This window comes from Portunus trituberculatus, chromosome 13, assembly GCF_017591435.1.
Source record: "Portunus trituberculatus isolate SZX2019 chromosome 13, ASM1759143v1, whole genome shotgun sequence".
In the NCBI taxonomy this organism is placed as follows: Eukaryota; Metazoa; Arthropoda; class Malacostraca; order Decapoda; family Portunidae; genus Portunus; species Portunus trituberculatus.
Genome location: NC_059267.1, coordinates 10,579,820 through 10,597,458, shown reverse-complemented (window position 1 = coordinate 10,597,458; position 17,639 = coordinate 10,579,820). Strand labels below are relative to the sequence as shown.

At 42.6% G+C, this 17,639-nt stretch overlaps 2 protein-coding genes across 2 annotated transcripts in view; both read left to right on the top strand.

Moving 5' to 3' along the window:
• The window catches only part of LOC123503320 (carboxypeptidase B-like), a 32,317-nt gene extending 27,875 nt beyond the window's left edge, over positions 1–4,442 (top strand). Inside the window, exons 6-7 of the mRNA XM_045253001.1 lie at positions 122–290; positions 1,102–4,442. Of these exons, the coding sequence (XP_045108936.1) occupies positions 122–290; positions 1,102–1,732 (800 nt within the window). The 3' untranslated portion in view covers positions 1,733–4,442. The remainder of the gene's footprint in view (positions 1–121; positions 291–1,101) is intronic.
• Positions 4,443–4,502: 60 nt separating this feature from the next.
• The window catches only part of LOC123503319 (TBC1 domain family member 2B-like), a 71,988-nt gene continuing 58,851 nt past the window's right edge, over positions 4,503–17,639 (top strand). Inside the window, exons 1-14 of the mRNA XM_045252999.1 lie at positions 4,503–4,613; positions 5,533–5,957; positions 6,878–7,022; positions 7,606–7,813; positions 8,076–8,269; positions 8,635–8,762; positions 9,513–9,714; positions 10,958–11,265; positions 12,811–12,969; positions 13,488–13,617; positions 14,660–14,782; positions 15,734–15,859; positions 16,942–17,073; positions 17,409–17,546. Of these exons, the coding sequence (XP_045108934.1) occupies positions 4,518–4,613; positions 5,533–5,957; positions 6,878–7,022; positions 7,606–7,813; positions 8,076–8,269; positions 8,635–8,762; positions 9,513–9,714; positions 10,958–11,265; positions 12,811–12,969; positions 13,488–13,617; positions 14,660–14,782; positions 15,734–15,859; positions 16,942–17,073; positions 17,409–17,546 (2,514 nt within the window). The 5' untranslated portion in view covers positions 4,503–4,517. The remainder of the gene's footprint in view (positions 4,614–5,532; positions 5,958–6,877; positions 7,023–7,605; positions 7,814–8,075; positions 8,270–8,634; positions 8,763–9,512; positions 9,715–10,957; positions 11,266–12,810; positions 12,970–13,487; positions 13,618–14,659; positions 14,783–15,733; positions 15,860–16,941; positions 17,074–17,408; positions 17,547–17,639) is intronic.

Here is a 17,639-nt window from a genome sequence, read left to right as displayed (position 1 = left end):
CCAAATAGTAAAGAGAATGAATATGGAAACGCATCTTGGTACTGAAGGGGTTGATATCCTCTCATTACACCCACATCTCATTCCTGTACCTTGATATCCACCTCGACGTCGCTTTCTGCAGGTATCCACGCGAGGGAATGGATCTCACCCGCCGTCACCACCTTCCTGATCCACCGCCTGGTCACTGATCCCTTGTGGCACCCAATCCTGAGCTACACTGAATGGTATCTGGTTCCCGTGGCCAACCCTGACGGTTACCAGTTCTCCTTCGCCGGGGACGCCAGGTCAAGGTGAGACAGACAGACAGAGAGAGAGAGAGAGAGAGAGAGAGTGTGTGTGTGTGTGTGTGTGTGTGTGTGTGTGTGTGTGTGTGTGTGTGTGTGTGTGTTCTGGCAAAGTGCAACAAAAAGGCGGCGAAATAAATATATAGATGAAGAAACACACACAAAAAGTAATAGATTAAACACTTAGAAATGCTCACTGAATATGCTAGTTGCCCTCCAAACAGTAACTAAGAATACGAGAAGTGTCTTGGAAATTCCCTCTTGAAAGATTCATCTGCAATAGGCTTAGTAGAGTGAATAGCAACACACCATGAAGGCAAGGAGTGATGCAACAAAGACACGTGCTTAGAGACACTTTGCCCTCTCACCAAGACTATTTTCAAAGGTCATACAGATTATTAACCAGTTTTTCACTAGTGTTTCTCCTGATGATAATATAGATGTTTTTTTTTTTTTTTTATAATATGAGGGCTTTTCACGGGAATTTATGGGCTAAAGGGGATACTTTTTAGGGTACCTCCTATCTCAAAGCCCACCCGCTAGGAAACCGTTGCCCTGAGTGAGGAAGCCCAACCTGCACTCAGACCGTGGACAGGATTCGAACCCGTGCGCTTGGAGACCCCTCGGATCCCAAAGCACGCATGGTTCCACTGTACCACGGCGGTCTCTAGAATGTAGAAACACTCTTAAAAATCCATCTAACTTTAACTGAAGCCTTTGGAAAGTAGTGGAGGTGTGGCGCAGAAATTATTCAGAATGAGCAGCATAGGCGCATCAATTGACAGTCCTGATACACCTTGGCTTTCCTTTCCCCCAGGCTGTGGCGCAAGAACCGACGGATCAACGGGGTCAACGGGCGATGCAAGGGCGTTGATTTGAACAGAAACTGGGATCTGAAGTGGGGTGTGGGCGCCTCTGGAAACCCCTGCAGCGAGACGTACAAGGGCCCCACTGCGTTCAGCGAGAAGGAGACACACGGGCTGCAGAACATGATGAGGCAGATTGGGGACATCGATTTGTTCATCACCTTCCACAGCTTCGGTCAGACGGTGCTGTACCCCTGGGGCTGGACCGTCAAGCCTCCAGCGAACGTCAAGATGCTGAGGAGAGTCGCCAGGAAGTTCACGGACACGATCAAACAAATATCCAACGGGTCAACCAACTACCAGATTGGTGGGTCCGGTCCTCTGTACGGCCTGGCGTCTGGCGCCACGGATGACTGGGCTTATGGGGAGCTCGGTGTGCCGCTCTCCTACACCATCGAGCTGCCAGACGATGGCCACTACGGTTTCCTGCTGCCGGAGAGCCGCATCAGCAGCACCGTGACGGAGACAGCGGCCGGCGTGTACTGCATGGCGAGCTTCATCGCTAACACGGGTTCCTGTGCGCCACGGCGCACCAGGAACCCGTGGGCATTTCGAGCCCCATCACCAAGATTCTGGGGCTGAGACCTCTCCTCCTCCCTCCCTCTGGCGAACTATCGTGGCGGGTGTGTTCGTCATGGCGGCCTCCACCCGTCCTGCTAGCGGCGTCCTCCTCCCCTGGGCGTTGGTTACAGCTGCCTCTCTGTACCCTCTAGTTACTTAATTTCCCAGTCACGCTGTATATAGTGACAAGCTCAGGCCAGCACATATCAGGCTCACCCACAGCCTGAGTAGTGTGCCTGCCGAGTCTGGTCTTCTGCTGTAACCATATTCTCCCATTCCCCATTCTGCCCCTGCACACGGTGCTGCCTGACCTCGCTCGCATGGGGAAAATTCATATCCTCAGAAACACCCAAATAACGTCAAAACCTCTCTTAGTTATTACATAGTCCATATCAAACAGCCGCAGGCGACGAGTTTTGTTGAATTTTGTTGAGTGATTCGCTGTGAACCATTGCTATGTTCGAGCGCTGTCTTGATGCGTCATTCTGGCCACTCACGCCTCGCCAGACACTTGAGTTTTGTCCTCATCTGTCCTCTCAGCGTCGCCCGGCAACGGTGAGCAGCGAAGGGGCCCGGGCTGCAGGAGTGCGAGGCTAGGGTCCGTATTCAGAAACTGCACTCTCACCAAGACTGTTTTCAAAGGGTACAGAGATGATTGGCGGCTTCACAGTGTTTTTCTGTTAAAGATGCAGAAACCTTTTTTTTATAACTTGTCATTAAAATCGTAAAAAAACGTCCTTAAAGCCTTTTGAAAGTAGCGGAGATCAGGCATAAATATGTTTCAGAATACACTGACTTAAGAGTGAGCACTGGATAGAAGGGAGAGAATGATGAACGTTATAGTAGAAGGAAAAAACAAAAAAGAGGTACTATATATTCATAAAGAAAAGTACTTCAGATGGGACCACTAGTTTAGGATATATTGTAATGTTTGCATGGAAATAATGTGCATTGTAGAGTCTTTTTGTGGCCAGTTGACAGAATGTAATACCTTTGCATTAGGGTCCACATGAAACACACGCCGTTCCTCCGCGACACTGCCCTGGTTTCAGTTGAAGGTGCACGGGTTTTTTAAAAGGTGTTTTTATATTTCTAGTGACAAATTAACACGACTTGTACATTACTAGAAGGAAAAAGCAGTCTTGATAGCCCTTTGGAAACAGTGCAGTGAAAGAGCAAACCACTTTAGAACACGGCCTGAGCACTTCACTGATGCAACCTTCCTTTAGCAGTGTCAGGTGATTGCTGGCGAGTGTGTGTGTGTATGGCGCTGAGTGTTGACTGCTGACGTTATGAGGCTGCGTCAAAGTATGAGAACTACGTGTTATGTGTATTATCATTATTATCATTATTTTTGTTATAGTTTTTCGTGTACAATTTTTAAGCGCTAGAGAAGACAAATTTCTTGTGTTAGATTTCCTTCTTCCATCCAATTCCTTCTCTTCTCTTATTATTTTCTTCTCTCTCGGCCACCATCACCACCACCACCATCACTACCATCATCCACAGCAGCCTTCCCCGTGCTCGTACACCACCACCACCACCACCACCATCTCCATCATCATCATTGTTATAAATTGTAGCAACAGCAGTAAATATCGTTGGTGCAGCGATATATTATAGATAAACCCGTGGCATTATAATTGTAAGCTGGTATGTAGGAGGATGAAGACTAATTAGGAGTTACGTCATATGTTTGTGGTGGTGAAATATGGTGGCAATGTTGACATGCTTGTGTATCGTACCAGTTGTGACATTACTGTACTGTGTTCGTGACTTTTTTGTTTCTCTCTCTCTCTCTCTCTCTCTCTCTCTCTCTCTCTCTCTCTCTCTCTCTATTATATATTTTTATAGAAGCCCATCTACGTATATTTGCTTCTGGTAGTTACTGTGTGTCGCTTCATAAGTTGCATATTATTTATTATGTTACTCTAAAGGCGGTGTCACACTAGCACTTTTCTCGTCTACTTTTTCCGTCGCTTTTCAGAAAATCGACAATATTTTGGCTGCGGCCTGTCACTCACAAACGGTGTTTCGTCGTCACTTTCCATCGTCACTTCCCGCCAACATAGACCGACAATGTACACAAACATGGAGGCCACGCTGCGGCAAAGATACGCTGCTCTGAACGTAATACTGTCTACTACGAAACTTAGACTAGCTAAACAAGCCAAAAAGCGTGCATGGATGCGTTCATGGTTAGTGGTAGAACCAATGCACGTAGAAGCAGGTTGAGGAGACGCGGCAAGTCTTGTGGTCTTGGTCTTGGTATGTAAACAAAGGCGGAAAATTTGCAGCCGGAAACGATCCCTATCGCCTGACAAATTCATGCGGAACGTTGAAAAATAGACGGAAAAAGTGTTAGTGTGACACCGCCTTTAATAAGTTATCTATGACAGTCGCAGTTATAATGTTACGTTTGGTGAAGTGAACCATGGCACAGATGTTTGATACTTGAAACTGTTCTTGGCTTCACAGAGCTTCAAATGAAATCTTGAGCCAAATTATATTGAGCATATTTTTCTTACTATCATTGTAGGAAACGGAAAGCTAGTTATGGTCAGTATTATCTTACGTCATATCAATATGTCGAAGGTGAAACTCAATTTGTTATCCTATTGTGAACGGGACGGTGAAGGAGGTCATAGCAGGTCATGGCAGCTGTATACACGTGACCTCTGATTGCCTTCTACCTCAGTTGCTTGTATCTGTGAATAAAACGCACTGATAACATTGTCTTATCACTGTATCATATCTCCAATAATAGGTTTTTTTTTTTATATCTGATCTGTGTAACTGTCAGTGCATGGATCCTACCACGGCCGAGGAATGGAGATTAAGTGTGGATTACCTCAGAAACAAGGCACACAGGACGAGTGGATCAACGGTAGTATGGTATGAGGTGCGTCCACTCCCCATCGTGTAGTTGTCAAGTAGAAATGGCCTTGTGCTAGGGAGAAAACGTGGTTGATTCTAATTGGAGATTGGAACAAGTCGCTGTCCTGTCTTGATTACATTGACAGGTTGTGCTGCAAATTCTTATAGGTTACATGTGGGTTGTAACGATTCTGCATGTAGTGAAGAAATAGGTAAGCCTACACGCGTGAACCTGCCTCTTGATAGACTTTTTTTTCGTCTGTTTATTTATCAATTTTTAAAAACAGCCTTTATGAATATCCAGTGTTTTAGAATAAATGGCGTAGAGGTTTTGATATTCAAACCTTCAAGTAGAGCTATAATGTTCAACAGTACTCGATTTCTCATCATGGAAACCTCTTAGCCATTAAAAATGTGATATATGGATATATTATGATCTAAAGCTAGGATCGAGCACTTAATTTCCTCTAGAATGGTTTGACTGAGATTTTTTAATGATTCTAGGGCATGATTACGATTCTATAAGAATAAATAAGAGTGTGTTTATGATTTAAATGTTAAATGATACTCAGGATTTTATTGTGGAAACTTGAAACTCATGAAAATACAGTGACATGCATATTTGACAACTCAATAAAGAGAGAGTAAGGTTAAAAGGCACTTGACCTCTATAAGGGCTTGATTACGATCCAAACCTACAAGTAAAGAGAAAGTAAGACTAAATAGCACTGGATTTCTTTAATAAGAGTTTGACTGTGTGAGTGAGTAGTGTTTGTGTCGTGTATTGCAGTGTTTGGGTCGGGGCGTCTATAGCAGGTGTTTGTTTACGTGGTGGGAGGAAGGGCGGCGCCTCGCTACCCTGCCATACCCTTCACTTCCCTTCACTGTCCTTACTTATATATGACTCTTCAGGGCCGCCTCTTCTCCCTCACATGTCTCTCCAGCTAGTAGACTCCCCCTCGGCGCCAGATGAGGAGCCGGAGGAGGAGAAATATGAGGTGGAATTAAGGAGACGGAGGACTTCTGCGGAAAGAAATGCTCGCCCGCGCCCTTTGTCACGCCTCCCAGATGACCTGCAGAAGATTGACGAGTACGAAGGGGACGAGGATTCCAGACTATCTCGCTCAGGGTATAATTTGTCCGGGTATTTGTACAAGGTATCCCTGACGACTAACAAGAAGCATGTCCCGCCACTCAAGGGCCTCGGGAGCTCTCCCAAGAAGAGGTGGTTCGTGTACTCAGACAGCGTGTGCAAATTGTACTACTACTACAAGAAGAATGACTCAGAGCCCCTGGGCATGATTGATGTAGCGCTGGCCACCTTCTTCTTTGACCCAGAGAACAAGAATGAAGGGCAGTTTAGTATTAGGTGAGTGTGATTGTTAAGTGTGTGTGTATGTGTTTGTGTGTGTGTGTGTGGTTTTGTTAAGTCACATCCTTGGTGGTTTAAGAGTTAGGAGAGTCCATATGTGGTGTCAGGTTTAATTCCGAACTTCCTACAACTGCTTGTAATCGTGATCATAATATATAGAGAGATACTAAATGTTGATTTCTAATTGGATTTTGAAATTTCAGTCAAATATGCCACTTATTTCATTGGTCGGAATACTAATCATAAAAGGTGAACCAAATTTAAATGACCTGGAGTTTTTCATGAATTTAGAATATTTTTCCCTTGCTAAGGATTTTCTCGTAACTCACTGACATACCTAACCTAAAGTTTTAGTTGTTAAAGAAAAATATTATGTGATTGGTGAGCGACAGATGTAGCACAAAGGCAAAAAAATGGAGATGAATGGAGGTCATACAGACACGGAGCAAAACCAAGTTCAATATTAATATTTAACATGCTTTCAAGAAAATTTCTCTGTTTGTATACGATATGCAATGGAGACATTACATTGGTGATAAATATCCCCTGTCACAACCTGGTGTCATGGTAAGATGTGCCACTGTGTGTCTGGGAGGCAGTCATCCATGCTCTTGAAAAGAAACTTGGTCTTAAGGGAAAATGGAAATCTTGTGTTTATATAGCTTTTTGCTTTTATCCAGTTTCCCTGTTTTATTAGGGCTAGGATGGTGTCACCTTATGGAGGACTTTGGTTTTGGCATATGCCGAGTGGATGTCTTTCCTAACCTCGGATTGTGGCCAAGATTTGAACCCATCCGCTTGAGGACCTTGTGATGTCCAAAGCACACGTGGTCCTTTAGATTATGTCTGTCTTGTACTTGAATATTGCCTAAAGGAATTAAGGAAAATGATCAACTGGTGTGTGATGTCTTTTTCAGGTGGGGGAACCAGGAGATGGTCTTGGATGCATCGTCAGTCCAGGGACGCATGTACTGGCTGCAGCAACTCCAGGCTGCCCGCAGAGAGTACAGCCACCGCCGCACCAACACCAAGACTCCCACCAGCAGGACCACGACTACTGGGGTACTTTTTATTGACTTCCTCCTCCTCCTTCCCTCCCTCTCTTCCTCCTCAGCTCTGTGAACAGTGTTTTAATGATATTTGTGTCTGTTTATCCAGAGTTGTTAATGTATTATTTTGTGTATGTCAAGAATATTCACATCTTTTTAATGTAAGAGAGGAGGACTAGCCAACGGCAACAAAAATATAAAGAAAAAGGGGCCAATTACTTGCCAGTCCCCTTGTAGAATCGATAGAATTAGCCAAAGGATAGGGACAAATGTCTTGAAACCTCCATTTCAGATCAGTGTTTATGCTATCCTCCTCTTACAAAGTCATATGTAATGAAATTGTTGTCACTTTTATTTATTTATTATTTTTTCATAAAGGTTATCATCAAAAAAGGATGAAGAAATATGTTACTTCAAGAACACATGCCCAAACCATACTTTTTGGATCCTTGTGATACTTCATTTAGGACGGGCATCTCAATGGGATTTTTATTTGCACATTTTGTTGCTGTTGGCCAGTGCTTCTCTAACACAAAATGAGTAAATGAATAGTGATGATAAAAGCCAAGTCATTTTCTCCCTGATCCTGTCCACAGCGGCCAGAGTCTGGGCTAATACAGCAGGACAACAGCACCAGCCCAGCAGAGTTCCCAGACCCCCACCATGACCTGCAGATGCCCATGGTGCGTCCCACTGACCTGCTGCCTCGCCACCACACCACCCCTTTCTCAGAGGCTTTGCTTGGCCTCTCCAGCCTTCTGCCAAACACTCCTCGGATATTTCGAGGAACCCCCAGCAATGAAAGTAAGCGCTGAGGATAAGAGAATACAAAATTACATGGAAAGAATCCCCTCCAATTAACTTGACTTTTTGTACTTTTACCTATGTGTATATCATGCTGAAATCTAAAGAGATAATTGAAACAAGCCATACAAATGATACAGATTTGGTTGTCTTTGCAATATTTTTATAACTAATCATATTTCCTTCATTAAACAGTCTTGCCCTTAGAGATAATGAGACAGCCAACTCTCCTGTTCTCAAACATCCCCACACCTCCCCACAGCCCTCAAGTCACCCTCTAGTCCCACACCAACCTCGCGCAGTAATGTCAATGGCTCGCCAATGGAGGACCTGAGCCTGGGCAACCTGCGTCAGAAATTTAGGAGTTCCTTTAAAAGTCGGAAGCCTCATGAGAAGAAGGAGGGCAGTGAGGCGCCCACCACTCCCAAGCCAGCCACCTGCAAGAAGTGTGAAGAGGTGCCTGTGATTCTTTTGTTGTGCAGTATCTTTATTCTATTCTTTTTACTTTTCCTTTTATATTATTATTCATGAAGTGAACTATAAAATCTTTGCTCTATTGTTGATTGATTTTTTAGATTTGTGAATTTGCGTGAAATTTTGATAATGCAGTGGATGATGCTGACCTTATTGTGGTTGTGGTTTGCAGAATTATGTCAGTTGATTTAGAAGTTTTCTTTTAATGAGACGAATTTAGTATTTTTTTAATAATTTTCATCTATAAATCGTGCATTAGACTCATGTATTGATTTTGTGGCACAAGGTAACAATGATAACAATGATGGTGAAGACTTTTAAAAACTGGTAATATTGACTTACTTCAGCTGCGAGGAGAGCTGATGATGACGCAGGAGGAGCTGACGGTGACGGAGGACAAGTACCAGGCATCCAGGGAGGCAATAGAGGTGCTGCAGAAGGAGCTGGAGGCACTGCAGCAGGAGAAGGCCACACTGTAGGTTACTCCTCTCATCTAGTATAAAAGAAATTAGGTTAGCTTAGGTTAGTTTACATTTCCACTTTAGTGCCTGTCCTCGGTCTGAGTGTAGGTTGGGCTTCCTCACTTGGGGCAGCGGTTTCCTAATGGGTGGGTTTTGAGATAGGAGGTAGCCCATAAACTCCCGTGAAAAGCCCTCATGGTTAAAAAAAAAATAAATAAATAAAGACCAAGCTTGATGATAGATTACTGATTTCATTTTTTTGATTGAACATTTTAAGTAACAGAACTTGCATGCTGAGGGTTGTAATTGTAATGCAAAGAGGAACTTGAGAAACACAGCATTAGGAAGGTGCAGCTTGGATATGGTCGTCACACTTGTGCATTTATCAACAACAACACTGAGCAAATGACTGCAGCACCTAAGCTTCCTTCACATGTGTTAGGTGGACATCTGCATTTTATTCGTTTCTCTCTTAGTGTGTGTTTCATTTCATTCTTCACCACAGGATCAATCTCCATTTTATTGTTTTCTCTCTTAGTTTCTGTTTCATTTCATTCTTCACCACTAGATCAGTCTCCATTTTATTGTTTTCTCTCTTAGTGTCTATTTCATTCCATTCTTTCCCACCAGACCAGTCTCTACTTTATTCTTTTCTCCCTTGATTTCTGCTCCATTTTCTCTCCACTGCTAAGAATCACACTGGACATCTCCACTTTAGTCTTTCCTCCCTTGGATTTTACTATATTTTCTCCTTCACTACAAAGGATCACGCTGGATAGGAGTGACCTCACTGACCACCATGTCATTGAGATCCTGCGAGGGAAGGACCGGCGCATCATCCAGCTGGAGCACGAGGCCCAAGTGTCCACCAACGCCATTGCCCAGCTGGAGGAGAACCTCAGCAACGCCAAGGCACACCACGAGCACCTCAATGAGAAGCTGTCCATGCTCTACTGCTTGATTGAGGTGTGGGAAGCTGCTCTTGTTATAATTGGTCTACTTTTCTCCTATTGCTGTTATTTTTTGGTTATATCTTCAGAGTGAGTGGTTGGTTTTTTGTATGTGTCTCCTGTTGTGTCTGTCCTTTGCATTTTCTGTGTTTCTTGTCCTATGCTGTTCTATCACAGTTGTATCTCTCTGTCTTACTCTGTCTTCCCCTTGATCTTCTTCCCCTAGCTAGTTTTCTCCTGGCTTTTCTATCTGGTTCTTTGTCAACTTTTCCTTTTTATTTGGCTAAATCATCTAATTTTTCAGTATCTTCCTCTGTGACTCTTGCCCATTGCAGTTCTATAACAGTTTCATATCTCAGTTTCACTCTCTGTCTTCTTGATCTTCTATCTTCAGCTGGTTTTCTCCTGGTTTTTTAAATCAATCAGTTCGTAGTCTTCTCTTATTATGTAACTAAACCATCTCATTTTTTCATCTTTGTATAATTTCCATCATGCATTCCACTCCTGCCCTCATTACGTCATCATTTTGTGGATGTTCTCTGATACACTATTATCCACCTCAGCATTCTTCTCTCCTTTCTTTCCAATTTTCTGCTGTTTTCTTTAGTGCTTGTGCTTCTGCTCCATATATCACTGGTTCCTGGTGTGAAAGGATTTAAGGACTGAGTGAGATTGATCCTGGTGTGAGGGGAATTAAAGACTGAGTGAGATTGATTCTGGTATGAGGGGAATTAAGGGCTGAGTGAGATTGAGGTGTTTGCAGCGATAGGAGCAGTAGGAGGGAATTATGGTGCTGCAGAGTGGTGAAATGTAGTGCTGAGGTGGTATAGAGATGAAGAGGGAATAGATGAAGACTATGAGTGGTGCAAAGATGAAAATTGACAGAGTGGTGCAGAGTATGGGTGAAGACTGACAGAGTGGTGTAGAGAATGGATGAAGACTGACAGAGTGGTGTAGAAAATGGATGAAAACTGACAGAATGGTGTAGAGAATGGATAAAAACTTACTATTGGTGGAGAGAATGGATGTAAACTAGTTGACATGAGTGATGTACGGAACAATAACTCAATGCAGAGAATGAATAAAAACTGATCTGGTCATTTCTTATTTTTTTATGTGAGTGGGAAATGTGACCAAAGGCAAAAAATACAATAAAAAAAAGAAGATCCACTTATATGCCAGTTCACAAGCAGGTAAAAAAAAAAAAATTAATAATAATGTATTGAGACTTGAATGTAACCACACCTCAATCTTTTCAGGCCAAGGACAAGGCAATCGTCACCTTAACTCACCAGGTGGATGATGCCAAATCCTCAACCACACCTGTCATTTCCTCACTTTCCAACTCTTCCTTCTATGTCTCCGCTGCCTCCCCACTCCCTTCCCCAACCTTCCCCACTCCCTCAAACTTTGTCACCCGCGGCACACAAACCACCGACACTGAGGAGGACGCCCTGAAGGATGCAGTGGAAGCTTACAAGGCACAGAATATCTTCCTTAACAAAGAGATTCTCGAGCTTCATCTCCTTCGCAAGCAGTCGGCTGAGAGGGAGGACAGACTCATTGCGTAAGTTTGAGAAGGCGGTGGTGTAGTGGATAAGTTTGAGAAGGCGGTGTTGTAGTGGATAAAGTGGTGAGCGTGGAATCAGGCTGGTAGTGGATAAAGTGGTGAGTGTGGGATTGGGCTGGTGGTGGATAAGGTGGTGAGTGTGGGATCTGGCTGACGTCCATGCGTAGATTTGAATCCCACCACATACCACATTGAAGCTATGCCATTTGTCGAGTGGTTTAAAGTCACCTACGTGTCACCATGATACTGAAGTTCTAGGTTGTTACACCAAAGATGCGCTTGGGTGGTGATATGGGCTCTAATATGGGTACCACTATAAATAAAATTGCCTGTGCACCACTAATGGGTGGAAGTTTAATAGTGCTTCCCATACTCTTCAAGTTATCTACAGGTGCTATAGGCCAGGACATAAAAAAAAAAAAAAAAAAAAAAAAAAAATAATAATTGTATCTTGCTTGTTTGCTGATTGTGTATAGTACTTGGTCTCACATTTATAAGACTTAATTATGTCTTCCTTTTCTTTCATGTGAGATGGGAAATCTGGCCAAGAGCAACAAAAACTATTAAACAAAAGGACCCACTTAGATGCCAGTCCTTAAGCAAGTCTGAGAGAATTACCCAAAATAATGAGATAAATGTCTAGAAACCTCCCTCTTGAATGAGCTCATGTCACAGGAAGGTGGAAATAGAGAAGCAGGCAGGAATTTCTCGAGTTTACCAGTTAGTGAACATGGGAACTAGAATCACTCGGTTTTCATTTGCTGTGTGGCTGATTTCTGTGAAGAGTGCTGGCATATTTTTCTTCTCTGTCATGGGGCAAGGGGCTGAGAAAATGATGTCAGTGAGTGAGAATATGAAAGAGAAAGTGATGTGAATGAATGAGAATATGGAAGAGAAAGTGATTAAGTTGAGTGAGAATATGAAAGAATGATGTAAATGAGAGAATATGAAAGAAAGTGATGTAAATGAATGACAATATGAAAGTTGTATGTATTTTCTTGATTACTTTCCATTTTTGAAGGAAATGTCTAAGTATAGGTGTGTTTGTTTGTATGTATGTATGTATGTATGTATGTTGCAGTATGTAATTTTTTATCTTTGCTTTTACTGAGATGAGGTTGAAGGAAAAGTCTAAGTATGTATGTATGTATGTATATATGTAACAGTAAGTATATTTGTATCCTTGCTTTTGTTGAGATGAGGTGTCTGATGAACATTGTTGAGTAACTTATGTTGATATTGAGGAACGAGGAAGTGTGAGGGAGAGAGCTGGTGAAGGAAGGAGATGGCTGAGCAGTTTGGGAACATGAAGGATATGAGAGAGTGAATAATGGATGGAATAACTATGTGGGTCTTTTTGTTTGCGTAGTATTTTTTGTTGTCCTTGGCTAATTTTCCCTTCTCACACACACACACACACGCACACACACACAAAAAGAAAAAAAAAAATACTGACATTTCTCTTTCACCACCCAGCACACATACAACAACAACAACAACAACAACAACAAAAACTGACATTTCTCCCTCACCACCCGGCAGTGAGTCCAGTGAGTGGGAGGCCAAATTCTACCAGACCCAGAGCAAATACCTTCTCCTCCTGAACGAGCTGCACTCCCCCCAGGCCAACCAGCACGACCGCTCCATCGTCTCCCAGCTCCTGCAGGACGTGGTGGGCGCCAATGACCCGCCGGACTTGAGGTGGGCTGCTCCATTTTACATCTGATCTCTTTGTCTCATTTCTGTCTTAAAAATAAATTGGTCTCTCTCTCTCTCTCTCTCTCTCTCTCTCTCTCTCTCTCTCTCTCTCTCTCTCTCTCTCTCTCTCTCTCTCTCTCTCTCTCTCTCTCTCTCTCTCTCTCTCTCTCTCTCTCTCTCTCTCTCTCTCTCTCTCTCTCTCTCTCTCTCTCTCTCTGATGAATGATTTAGAGCAAAGGGACATGAGTATGATGTTAAGATAAGATGTGCCTCTCTCCCTCTCTCACTCATGCCTTCTCTCCTCTTCTCGTCTCTTCAGGATGATTTAGAGCAAGGGGCATGAGTATGATGTTAAGATAAAAAATGCCTCTTTTCCTCTCACACCCTCACACATCCCCTCTCTTTCTCCCTTCTCTTCAGGGTGATTCAGAGTGAAGGGCTATGAGTGTGATGTTTCTATGATAAGTAATGCCTCTTTTAATCACAAACTAATGCTCTCTCTCTCTCTTCTCTCTCTTCAGGGTGATTCAGAGCAAAGGGCGTGAGTATGATGAGTATGGCTTCTGCATCACAGGGCCAGATGATGGTACTCTGGAGGCCAAGGCATCCTTCCTCCAGAAACAGTCGCAGGCACTCGCACACCAAATCCAGGTAGTGTTAGACACACACACACACACACACACACACACAAAGGAAAAATAAGTTGTACACAGTTGTTTGTTTTCGTAGTGTGTGTTTTTTGAGCTTGTGTTTGTTGGTTTCTCTGTCTTCCTTTCACTTTCCTTGTCTTTCTGTGTGTCTCTTTTATTTAGTCTTTTCCTTTCTTCATATTACCTCTCATTTTGTATTCCTCTCTTTTCATCCTTAAATAATGTCTAATTTGTTCTCCCCTGTCTTGATCCTTCTTTCCTTTAATGTTCCTCTCATTTAATTTTCCTCTTCTCTCATCTAATCTCACCTCCTTTGCTCAGTGGTGACCTGCTGTAGTGAATCTAATGGTTTTTGGATCACCATAACCTCCATTGTGGCGTCTGTGTCTATGTTCAGTAAGAGATGATTTGTTACGGACTCACAACCAACACAGTGTTTACCATCAGACACAACCAATTGATAAAGAAATGATTCACAGCAGCTTGCCACTCTACTGTATGTGGGACTGTGTTGTGTGATGTGGTCTGTGTTGATGTGGTCTGGTGGCAAGATTTATGTGACTCGGAAGTGATAGATGTTTTACTATAGTTTTTTTATATATATATATAGAATAGTGACTTGTCATAATTAAGGTTTAAAGTCAAGTTTGTTTGGCTGATGTTTGTGTTTTACTTTGTGCCAGTAAACATTTATGCATACTATTCTTTTCCCTAAAGAAATTAATCCCGTTTGGCTAATATATGTAAATTGAGTTTTCAAGTTACATTTTTTTACACAGCCACAGTTTTATGTAGTTTATAGTGCTATATTTTATCTAGCATTAGATTGCAAGAACTCACCATCACGTGGGCACATTGCATTGTAGCTCAGTCTTGACACCTCATGCTTCTTAGTTGCTCAACCTGATAACTCCTATTTCTATTGTGGTGCCTGTCCTGCCCCACTGCCCCACTGCCCCTTGTCCAGCAGTAACAGGAGAGGGGTGGCTATGATGGTTTAAGAGGTGTGTCTGACCATTACTACTATTGTTACTCTCACACAGCAAGGTGGGGGTTCCTGGGAGAGCAAGTGGGAGAGTTTTCTGGCAGGAACGAGTGCCAAGGAGCTGCCCACCTGCACGGAACTCAAATACCTGATTAGAGGGGGCATTCCTTACCAGTACAAGGTCAGGATGGGTCAAGGCCACCTGGTATATCAAGGCCCACAGGATTGTATTGTTATGTTGTATATTGTTTCTTTCGATGCTGCATGTGCTGTGTAGCCGCATGTGTGCCTGTGTGTGTTGACAGCTGCTACTTTGATCTTTAGAGATGTATTCAGAAATGCTTTGCTGTCTCACCATGACTGTTTTCAAAGGCCACAGAGATGATTAGCAGGGTTCCCAAGAGTGTTGATCCTGTTCGTGTCATAAAACTGATATAAAACACTTGTTAATTCTTCACAGGAACTAATAAGCACTGTTAAAAATGTGTGCAACTTGAACTAGAGCCTTTTGAAAGTGGTGGAGGTGTGGTGCAGGTGTTTAAGAATATTGCCCTTAAATGTACTAAGAAACAAGGTCACTAGTGTCTTGCAGGAGTGTGAATTGTTTTTGTCTCAGGAGATATTAGGTTTGTAATGGGGAGGTAGAATTATGCTGTGTAAAGTGTATCCATGACATTAGGATGGGGAAAGAAAGTGACAGTTTATGTTTGGAAGTGTACATATAAGAAGACTTTTTGAGGTAAATGTAAACGATGCAAAATTATCCAAAATGATCTTACACTGTATATGGATTTGCATTTTTAAATGTATGAAGTGGCATCTAAGAGGAAGAGAGAGAGAGAGAGAGAGAGAGAGAGAGAGAGAGAGAGATAGAGGAAAAATTTAATAGTTGTGGAAAATAGAAAAAAAAAAAACAGAAAAGATGTAAAATAGAATAATACACCAAATAGATAGATACACTTAAAACAGAAACCAAACCACAGGAGCAAATACGCCTACAGGGCAACTTAGAATACACAGCGAACTGAAAAAAAAAAAATCATCATAATACGAACAACAATATAGCTAAGTCGTTGTACCTGTAGACTTTAAACACACACACGAACACACTAACACCAGTATTCTCCACCAGGGGAAGGTGTGGCGCCTGTTGATAGATGCTCGTGTAAACCCCCTGAGAGCTGCAGTACCTACCAACTACTACCAGGACCTGCTTGCCTGCCTCACCTCCTCAGCGCTGGACCCTGCCACCAAGCAGGTAAGGCAGAGCTGGAAGGAAACTCAAGGTGCAGTGTGGAGGAGAATGCTGGAAGGGAATTTAAAGTGTGATTTGGAGTAGGAAATAAAAGTGGAAGGAAAATTGAAGTGTGGTTTGGAAAAGATAAAGCTGGAAGAAAATTTGAGAGGAGAAAATTAGGCTGGAAGGGAACTTAAGTGTGAAAACAAAGCTGGGAGGAAACTTGAGGTGTGCTTTGGAGGAGATAAAGTTGGGAAGAAATGTAACTTTAGGTACAGTTTGGAGAAAGATTTGGAAGTTGAGCACAGAAAATTGAGCTGGAAGGAAATTTAAGGTATAGTGTGTCGGAAAAAAGATGTAGCTGGAAGGAAACTTGTGATGTGGTTTGAAGGAGAAATTTAAATCAGAAGAGAATTTTAGATGTGGTTTGAAAATCAAGTTAGAAATAAAGCAGTTTATGTGTGGAGTAGAAAGTAAAGCTGGTAATAACAAGTTTCAGATATAACCCCAAAGGAAAAGTAAGTTACAGATAAAGCTGAGGAAACTTGAATAAGCTTAGTGTGTGAAGCTATCAAAACATAAGGAGGGATTGAACAAAATAAAGGAAGTAAAGAAAATAGGAATAAAAGGGAAATAGGAAGCTTTGGTGGTGATTTTCAAGGTGATAGATGAATTGTTCACAAAGGTTGGGTAGAAAAGTATCTCTTATTAAGTGATGATGTAATAACAAGACTTCTGAGTGCAAGGTAAAGATTAGATACTTAGAGAGGAGAGAGAGAGAGATAGAGAGGAGTTCCACATTTAGGAGTACTAATATTTGAGGTAATTTAGAAGCAGAAATAAGTGTGTGCAAAAAATATGTATGTCTGATGGCTTCTTGTAGCTTCCCTTAGCTTCACATGGTCTTGTATTCCATGACCACAAAATCAGAAGGGCTGGTATTTTAGTGGATTTTTTGTGTATTTGTTTTTGTTGTCCTTGGTCTGATTTCCCCTCTGACATATAAAAGAAAGAACTAGACACAGGGACAAGACAGCAGGAAATCCACTCAAATCTGGTAAATGATAGCTAGACCAATACATGCACTGCTCCCATACTGCCAGATTGAGCTTGACCTGCTGAGAACGCTGCCCAACAACCGTCACTATGAGGCCATGCACTCCGACGGGATAGCCAAGATGCGGCGAGTCCTCCTGGCCTTCTCCCGCCACAACCCACGTGTCGGCTACTGTCAGGTGGGTTGGAAGGACGGCAGGTGTGCTGTAGTGCCTTATTCATATGAGAGTTGACCTGTTTTCCCAATCTTTTATCCCTTTTCCAATAAACTCTGGAGCTTTCTGCCTGCTTCAGTACTTCTATCCAGTGACTTAAACTCTTTCAGGAGGAGGTTTCAAGATCATTCATTTAGTTGTTCTCTATGTGTGGACTGGCACCTCAGTGGGCTTATTATTTGTACTTTTTTTTTGTTTCCTTCACAAGAACCTCTTCATAAAAAATATGTGTAACTATTTTATCAACTGTACACATCTATTTATCATGCAAAGGAAGTCATCGCTTATTTAATTTCCAGGGTTTGAATCGCCTGGCTGCCATCGCGCTGCTGTTTCTCAATGAGGAGGATGCATTCTGGTGCCTCATCTATATTGTTGAGTACCTCATGCCGCCTGACTACTACAACAAAAACCTCCTAGGATCTCAGGTGGACCAGGTAAGGTGAAGGTCTTAGATCACCTGTTATTCCCATCCTTACCTGTATGAAGGTGGTCGCTGAGAATGAAATCTATTACACTTTTTGGTCTTG